General features: G+C 38.8%; 2 protein-coding genes across 2 annotated transcripts in view; one reads left to right on the top strand and one right to left on the bottom strand.

Moving 5' to 3' along the window:
• LOC107642769 (probable serine/threonine-protein kinase At1g01540) lies at positions 919-4,360 on the bottom strand. The gene is made up of 7 exons (XM_016346243.2): positions 3,344-4,360; positions 3,168-3,272; positions 2,971-3,093; positions 2,695-2,865; positions 2,378-2,507; positions 2,077-2,289; positions 919-1,604 (listed from the first exon to the last, which is right to left on the bottom strand). Exons 1-7 carry the CDS (start codon positions 3,964-3,966, stop codon positions 1,449-1,451), a joined length of 1,521 nt encoding a protein of 506 aa, XP_016201729.1. The 5' UTR covers positions 3,967-4,360; the 3' UTR covers positions 919-1,448.
• The window catches only part of LOC107642767 (DNA polymerase alpha catalytic subunit), an 11,992-nt gene continuing 8,323 nt past the window's right edge, over positions 5,287-8,955 (top strand). The window contains exons 1-7 of the mRNA XM_016346239.2: positions 5,287-6,532; positions 6,878-7,036; positions 7,169-7,252; positions 7,363-7,437; positions 7,605-7,669; positions 8,517-8,616; positions 8,704-8,892. Coding sequence (XP_016201725.1) covers positions 5,333-6,532; positions 6,878-7,036; positions 7,169-7,252; positions 7,363-7,437; positions 7,605-7,669; positions 8,517-8,616; positions 8,704-8,892 — 1,872 coding nt within the window. The 5' untranslated portion in view covers positions 5,287-5,332. The remainder of the gene's footprint in view (positions 6,533-6,877; positions 7,037-7,168; positions 7,253-7,362; positions 7,438-7,604; positions 7,670-8,516; positions 8,617-8,703; positions 8,893-8,955) is intronic.

Below are 8,955 nucleotides of genomic sequence, written 5' to 3'. Positions count from 1 at the left end.
ACCAAAAATATATTCATATATAAATTTTTTGAATTTTTTTTGGCTTAAAAAAAAAATACTTTATCCACTTTGTATTATCTAAATTTTTTAAGTAGGTTTATATGTCCCTTATATGATCACGGAAGTTCAGATTAGATGAAACTTTGCCAAATCCAAAATGCATCAAATGTGGGGCTTCCAATTATGCATAGGACAAAACCTCTGAGCTCTAGGTGCCACATATGAGATGCTTTACAGACAACTGGCCTTGGAGTTTTATATGATTCTAGGTCTCGGTTCAGTCGGTTGTGATCCACCCATTAACTTTGTGTGTTTGGAATGGATGCACATACTTGAATTTGCGTTTTGACTCTCTAGATATTATGTTTTTCCTCCCAAAACACCAAATTTACTGGGTGATTGGAATTCACGATTCATCATTTATCATTATCAATGTCTACCTAAGTCAACAAAAGCTTTCCCATCAATGAAGAGAGGGTCTAATGGACCACCACCGACGTTACACTGAAGGCCGAAAAACAAAAAAACAATTCATGCCACCTACTTGATGTGTATGTGCTGTATCTCACTACTGATGTGCATGCTAATGGTCCAAAAAAGAGAGTACATAAGTGTGAGCCTTTAACCAAATGTGTCTAACAACCAAGTGACTGCGGAAGAAGATCAAACCACTGGAAAGACACAGATTCTTTGGAGATTTTTTTTCGCATTTAAATTAAAAAAAACTTTTAATTGCCTTCTCTTTATATATATATATGTAAACTAAAGTGCAACGATTTAGAAATGCAATCCATGGTCAAATCATGCTATTAAATTAAAGGATACATGGTATATTACGTATAAAACTTAAAATTGATTTACATAAAAAAGGATAATTTTGCAACAAACATTAGTTTAGAACACACAATTATATTTCCCTTTTAAATGTGCAAAAATTCCTTTTTATTGGATGAATTGAACAATATGGCCAATCTTTACATGACCAACCTCAAGCTACACAATCATCCCTGAGAGGAAAAAGGAGAAGGACCCAGGACAGAGAGAAAGCTGGCAAATATTGCTCTTTTTTTGGGGATTTTGTGAGTATATAGAAGGATCAAGCACAATGAATGACATGGTATAATATAGGTATGCCAGGTCCTCATCGGAACATATAGCTTTGGCATTAGACCTTGACAGCTTGTATATTAAATGAGGGTACCACAGGCTATCTGGTCATTAAAGAGACAGCACTGCAAATTTATGAGGGGTGAAAATGTAACTCACTTTTCTTATATTCACTGTGGAGTTTTGTACTATACTAACCACATAATACTCGTTAGTTCATTAGCATAGGATGAATTGTAGTTTCCACCTTTGGTGAAATCCAAACTGCATCTTGCTGTAATGAGGAATATGAGTATATAATGATTACAAGAAAAATGAGTTGCTCAAACATTTCTCCTAATTTATTGCTCTTCTAGTTGGTGGCTTTTTGTTGTCTCATGGCCACACGTGCCATTTTCATTGTTACAGTCACCATCTGATACATTTGCATTCACTTTTAATCCATCCTCTGCTCTATGGTTAGGTGACTGATCTGCATCCCTTCTAGCTCTCCGGTCCTGGAACAAGAGGGTGCTTGTTCAATCAGTAAAAAATGTGGCTTTTATTTATCAAAGTTTGGTGTGGTCCACTTAGTAATTACTAATTAGCATGCATGATTAAAGCATGGTTGGAAGAATAGTACTTTATGAAACTAGATCCAACAAGAAAGAGAAGTTAAGATAGTAGAAACTAGAAAGTAATATTGTTGAAATATCTAAATTCTAATCCATGGTGTCTTGTTCTTAATACACATTCATAACAAAGATTCAAACATCAACTATATACTACTACACATTATCATAACATAAATCGCATTACGAGAATAAAAACTTAGTGGACACTCGCACGTAAATGTGAAGTTGATAAAGATTTGATATGTTTGACTAAATTATCATTTAACGATTTTTAACTATCAACTTCACACGAAAACAATTGAAAGCGAGTTTTCACCTAGAAACTAATATGTAAAGGGAATGATTATTTTCTTACCTCTTTGTAATTAAGGGAATCTTCAGTCTCAAGCATGTGTATAACATGCCCCATTTTAGGACGTTTTTGTGCATTAGGGTCTGTGCAGCGTAGAGCTACAAGAAGGACTCTTTTTAGTGCCCTTAATGTTGGTTTCTCAGGAAGCTTAGGATCCAATACTCCCTCTGGATTTCTGTTACTAACCATCTTCTTGAGCCAATCAACTAAATTCACCTGAAAATCAAGAGTTTACACTTTTCAGCTGCTTGTGTAAAGGGCAATAACCGAAAGAAATGTTCACAATAGCGAAACAGATCGAAACCTCTTCCGGCGGACGGCTATAATCAACCGGGTTCCTCCCTGTGATTACTTCCATGATAAGAATTCCAAAACTATACACATCGCTTCGTTCATTCAACATGCCAGTACTTGCATATTCAGGAGCTACATATCTGCCAAAAAAGGGAGCTGAGAATACACAAATACTAAAACATTGAAGACAAAGAACAAGTTGTCTATTATTGTATTTGTCTCATTCTCAAAATAAGATTATATCTCTTTAACAAATATCTGAATTTCTATCATGTGTCAATTACCAAACAGAGCCAAATGAAACAGGGGAGAGTAGAATGCACAAACCCAAATGTACCCATGACACGGGTGGTGACATAGCTGCTCTGAGAGCCAAGGAGCTTGGCAAGGCCAAAATCTGAAACCTTGGAATTCCACTGCTTATCGATCAAGATATTGCTTGATTTAATATCACGGTGAACAACTTTTGGTTCCAGCCCCTCATGAAGATAAGTTAATCTATTCCAAAAAAAAAAAAAATACTAACAGTTATGGAAAGAAAAGAAAATTGGAAAGTAATCCAGAAGAGAGGAGGTGAAAAGTCAATTTTCTTGGTTCAATTACCCTTTTGCAGTTCCAAGGATAATGTTCATTCGAATTTCCCAAGTTAGAGGGCTGCAAGACCCAACATCACCGTGCAGCCACTGCTCCAAGTTACCATTGTCAACGTACTCATACACAAGCATTCTGTATATTTCAACATGAATGAATATTTTTACACACCGAAAACTGAGAAAGAAAGAACCTTCATTATATATTACCTGTGTGCTCCTTCAGCACAATAACCGAGCAACCTCACTAGATTCTTGTGCCGAACTCTTCCTATAGCTTCCACTTCAACCTTAAACTCTCTCTCTGCTTGTCCCCTGCTATTATATTAAACTTTTAGCATTAATTTGAGTAATAAATAGAAGGAAAAGATGTTGATTGACTTTACCTGTTGTTGAGCAAATTCTTAACGGCAACGTTTGTGTTGTCCTTCAAGACACCATGGTAAACAATTCCATAGCCACCTTCGCCAATGACATTCTCCGGCGCAAACCCATTGGTGGAATCCTCAAGCTCCCTGAGGGTGTACCAGTGGCCCCAACCCAAGTGAGAAACCTCAGGGATCACGGTAGGAACCTCACCACTGCCTTCACGGGAAGAAGACCTTAGGAAAGGTCGTTGTTCAGTAGGGTAAGAGATTCTATGGTTCTTCCCAATCTCAAACTGGATTCTGTTGTAGACCACGGAGGGGTTCTCTTCGTCCGGTTCCGGTTCGGGAATAGGGTCGGGTAATGGATTGGGGTCAAGTACTCTGATCTCTTGGATCTCCTTGGATACATCAGGGACAGGGATTGAAGATGAAGTGGTGGTAGTGGTGGTGGTGGTGGTGATAGTGGTGGTTTTCTTGGAGCGCTTGGAAGCGAGGCAAATGGAGATGAGGAATAAGAGGAGGACAATGGAGGCGCCAACGCAGACGCCAAGAACAACCCAGAGGCGTAGGCCGAAGATGGAGGTTGGGTTGGAGAGCTGGTCGTTCATTGTGGCACCACCACTTGAATAATGATCCGGCATTATTTGCAGAGTTTAAGGTAGGTGGTTGGTACGTGGTAGTTACTACATGAAGTTGTAGTTGTATGCTGCTGCTGCAGAAGAAGAAGAAGAAGAATGGGATACTGAGGTAGGGGAGAGGGGTGGCGTTTGTAGTAGAAAGAGAGAAAGAGAGTGATGGAGGTAAGAGCAGCTGGCATGGTGGGACCTCAATGAGAGAGATGGGGACAGAGTATGTAATGAATTCTGAGTTTCTGCCTGTCTCATCCCCACCTTCTCCAAGTGGTAACTATTGCTTCCTGCTCCATTTCTTTAGATTACAATTCTACTACTTGATTTATTACTCTATACTAACGTTAATTAATTTTAGTTCTATGGGTGGGGCGGGACCTGCTTGCCTTTGAGCTTTGCTTTTTGTATTTACCATAGTCATCGTCATACAAGAATTCTTTTTCTGGTTAAAGACTATAGGAATGGGGCTAGTGGCTTTTAAATATACCCTTCCTAATGCTCCTTTTTGGAAAGGGGAATGCGCTTTCTTCAAAGCGTTGAAATCATTATCAATAATTAATGCCCAATCGAATTGTCGTTTTTTTCTATATTAAAAAAATACAAGTAGAGTGATTTGTCTTTTAACAGAAGGGAAAATCTTAATTACTAGTAAGATATATAAATGTGTTCATGTCCCTCGACACTCACCGACACATTAACCACATCGATTTTATGTTGTATTTGGATGGTTTAACCCTAAACTTCTTGCCCAGCTTGAATATACTCCAAAACATAATTGATTTTACCTTTAAACATATAATGAGTTAAAGAAGTTTATTATTTATTTATTCATTCTTTTGGTTCTTTTTTAATTTTTTTTTTCTGCAACACACACTCACGCACTATCCACTTCCTGATTTTAACCAGGTCTCAAACCCCTGTCAGCTCTCTAGGAAGTCAACAATTCTTCCACTAAGCCATTGCCTTAGCTCCTATTATTTTTTTTGGTTCTTAAAGTTAAAACACATTAGAAAATAGGAATGAGGCCCAAAGACGCTGGATTTTGAGAAGGGTCTCTGTTGATGTTAGTACTGAAGGATTAGTGCCTTGCAGGGTTGGGACTTGGGCCACAAAAGTGGGTATTAGGGTTAACATTCTTTTCTTTAATTGGGTAACTATTTTTTCCTAAGCCCAAAAAAACCTCAGCCAAAAAAGAGAAACAATTACCTTGAGTGGCATAGTAAGCGCGCCAAAGCCATCAAAGTTTCCCGCGATTTTTCTTGAAAATCCCTAAACCGCACCTCAGCACTCTTCTAACTCATTTCTCTCACACGCTCACTCTCACTCTCACTCTCACTCTCATAGTCTCAGAAAAGTAGAGAGAGAGAAAGAATAAACAATGTCAGACGAAGAAGCTGCTGCAACTACCGCCGCCGGTAGGAGAAGGACCAGAGGTCCCGCTTCCTCCGCCCGCAGCGAGGCCCTAGAGCGTCTCAAAGCCCGTGTCCGCGGCGGGCCCCAGATCAGGCTCGAAAACCCTATCTACGATACTGTCGAGGAAGAAGAGTACAACGCCCTTGTCGCCAAGCGCCGCGAGCAGGCCCGTGCCTTCATCGTTGACGACGATGGCCTTGGCTACGGCGATGAGGGGGAGGAAGAGGACTGGTCTAAGGAAGGCGTCTCTCTCTCCTCTGACGAATCCGATGGCGCCGAAAATGAAGCCAGGCCAAAGCGGAAGAAGCTTGAAAAGAAAGAACATAATCCCAACCAGAAACGCACATCGGCTGCACTTTCCGCCGCCGCTGTTGGCGCCCAGCGGCTATCCTCGATGTTCACCTCATCGCTGTTCAAGAAGAGCAGGGACGACAAGGCCCCCGACAGCATCGTTGACGATGTTCTGGCGGAGTTTGCAGCCGACGAGACCGATAGGGAACGGCGGAGAAGAATCCATCCGAAAGCCATTCCCAATTCGAATTCAAATTCATCCTCTGCTACAAACGATGCTCTGCGGATTAATCGCGATTTCGTTAGCAATTCGTCAATTGTTGGAGCATCTGATTTGATGAGAGGTTCTTCGTTGCTCGACACTGCTGTAAATTGTGATGTTGAGTCCGTTAGAGTTGTTAGCAATGACGTCAGTGATTTAGGTTCAGAGCAGAAGAAATGCGAGGCAGTTAAAGAAAACGAGCTTTCAATTGAATGCTCGGATAATGAGAAAATTTGTAGTTCTGAGAATGGTGATGCATCAATTGAGCAAGTTCCGAGTAATGTTAATGTTTGTAAGGAGGAAGTTGTGAAGGACTCTAAGGCAGAGGAAAAACCTGTTGCTGTGAAAAAGGAGTTGTTTACTTTGAATGCAAAGCTTAAGGAAGAAAAAGAGGACCCTGCGTTGAGTGCTACTGCGGGTTGGCAAGCAGTGAGGAATGGTGGTGCAGCGAATGCAAATGTTGGGGATTCGAAAGCATTGAGAGAGGCTTTGCATAAGGAAGAACACTCGGAGTTCAATCTGGAGGAAGATGGTTCGCTACCTTTCTACATACTGGATGCCTATGAGGAGTTTAATGGAGCGAACAGGGGAACACTTTATTTATTTGGGAAGGTAATTTTTATTTGAATTGCTAACATAGGTTACTGATTTACTGTATTCTTACAGCTTAACTGTCCCAATGTGTAGTTTCAAATATTTCGTTTGCAATTGACGTAGTTGCATATTATTCCATTTACCATTGTTTTTCTGTCACAAGGTAGCCTCAACACGCTAACTGTTAAGTCACAGTGTGAAGCTTGTGTGTTTATTTGCTTATTTATTTGAGTAAAGGAAAGCTGCGCTGTATGTAAAAGTCAGATAGACACAGCTGTTGGTCATTCGACTTCATTTCTGTTAACTGTGTGGTGGTGAATGGAGAAGATAATATTGACTGTTTGCATTTTTATTGAGAATTAGGTTAAAGCCGGGAATTCGTATCAGAGTTGTTGTGTTGTTGTGAAGAACATGCAAAGATGTGTCTATGCCATTCCAAGTCACCCTATACATCTTACTGATGAAATGGTGAAACTTGAGAAAGATGCTAAAAAATCTGCAGATTTCCATAAAAAGCTGCAAGTAAGTTTATCTTTTATCGATCTTTGGCATAAATTTGTATTTTTATTTATATTGACTTTTATCCTTATTTATTCTTTCAGCAGAGAGCTAATGCATTCTTGTCATTTTTTATTTATTTTTTTTAAATTTTAGGATGCAGTATCTGGTTTAAAGAACGAGTTAGCAAAACATCTTCTGAACTTGAATGTTTCATGCTTTAGTATGGCTCCTGTTAAGGTTTGCTGATCAACACATTCTTATGTAAACAAATTTTTGGTCAATGTGATCATTTTGTTGTAAATGATTATTTTGTTGGGTTTATTCTGATTTCCTGCTCCTATTTGCAGAGGAAGTATGCATTTGAAAGGATCGAAATTCCTTCTGGTGAAAGTTATGTGCTTAAAATCAGTTATCCATTCAAGGTACATATTAGACCGTAAGGATTCAAACTAGTGTATTGGTCATAGAGATGTGAAGAATTTAGGCGTTCAATGCACTGGTTTGCAAAAAGCCTAGTTATTTATGTGTGAGTTAAGCTAAATACTATTTTAACCGATTTATGTTATTTCTTTTTGTAAAATTGGTCTAGGATCAAGTACTTCCTGCGGACCTGAAAGGAGAAAGTTTCTCTGGTCTTTTAGGAACTCATTACAGGTATTCCTCCCCCTTTCTCTCCCTCTCTCTCTCTCTCACACACACACACACACACAACACACACTCACTCTCTGTTCACTGACTACATGTATTTTGTTTTCAATATAGTGAGAAAATGAGTCTCTTTCTGAAAAGCAAAAGCCCAAACCAATTTCTGGAGTAACTATTTTGATATAGCATTATGTTTACTTAAAAGCTTTTTAACATTGCAGCAGTGTGGTTAAGTAGAAGCATTTTGGTTCAGTATACTCTAGCTCTTAAAACCTTTCCTCTGTAAATACTTGGGAACTTAATCTGGTAGTATTGCAGATTTCTTTTTGTGAAGATGAACTGACATTTCTCAATAGGTATTTCAAACACTTTCCCAGATCTCTGAAAGCAGTTGCAATAGCTGGCTGCATTACTTTTAGAAACCAAGAACTTTGTTGACTAGAGTCTATACTTTGAACAGGCTAGGTTCCTGGAGAAAAGCAGTCCTTTTATACTGGGCTGGTGTGCTGCTTAGGGTTTTAAATACTCTTTTGGCCCTAGAATATCTTAATCATTACTCCATCTGTAAATATAAGTAAGCTTTGACTAAAACACATTTGAAAATGGCTCAGACTGAATTAATATTTGAATATTTTCTTTTCCCTAACTCAGTTAAATGCTTAGCACACATATTAGGTGTTCTAATAGGGGGTCTAAGTGGAAAAGGATATAAAACATCCTTAATCTAATCAAGTGACAAATATTGATGGACAAATTTTTGGTTATATATGTGGGATGGAGGGAGTGTAATGTTAATAATGTCCATATACTGGACAATTATTTAGTTTTAGCAAGGTAATTGTTTCCTTATGTGCAGTGCTCTGGAGCTTTTTCTGGTTAAAAGAAAGATTAAGGGACCCTCGTGGCTACAGGTTTCGAACTTTTCAAACTGCCCAACTTCTGAGAGGGAAAGATTTGTAAGTTGTGCATCCACTACAAGTAGTGTATTTTGATCTTCATATAGGACACCTTTTTTAATCTTATAAACGTGCTTCTGCTTGCAGGTTAGCTGGTGCAAATTTGAAGTGATTGTTGACTCCCCTAAAGACATCAGGGTTTCAACTTCATCAAAAATCAGTTTTGAGATTCCTCCTGTGGTTGTCACAGCAATAAATTTGAAAACAACCATAAATGAAAAACAGAACGTAAATGAGATTGTATCTGCATCTATAGTCTGCTGCAATATGGTTAAGGTATTTTAAAGAGAGAGAGAGTGTGTGGGTGTGTTTTTTTTTTTTTTTCTCTTTTCTTTTTTC

The sequence above is a fragment of the Arachis ipaensis genome, chromosome B05 (genome assembly GCF_000816755.2).
Source record: "Arachis ipaensis cultivar K30076 chromosome B05, Araip1.1, whole genome shotgun sequence".
NCBI classification, from domain to species: domain Eukaryota; kingdom Viridiplantae; phylum Streptophyta; class Magnoliopsida; order Fabales; family Fabaceae; genus Arachis; species Arachis ipaensis.
Note: the sequence above shows the minus strand (reverse complement) of the source record. Positions and strands in the feature narration are given on the sequence as shown.

What these genes read in the sequence shown, in the direction of transcription:
- LOC107642769 (XM_016346243.2), bottom strand. Translation starts at nt 3,966, where the DNA reads ATGCCGGATCATTATTCAAGTGGTGGTGCCACAATGAACGACCAGCTC. An exon ending in AAGAATTTGCTCAACAACAG is followed by an intron (nt 3,273 to 3,343) that starts GTAAAGTCAATC and finishes ATATAATAGCAG; the next exon opens with GGGACAAGCAGAGAGAGAGT. An exon ending in TGTGCTGAAGGAGCACACAG is followed by an intron (nt 3,094 to 3,167) that starts GTAATATATAAT and finishes TGAAATATACAG; the next exon opens with AATGCTTGTGTATGAGTACG.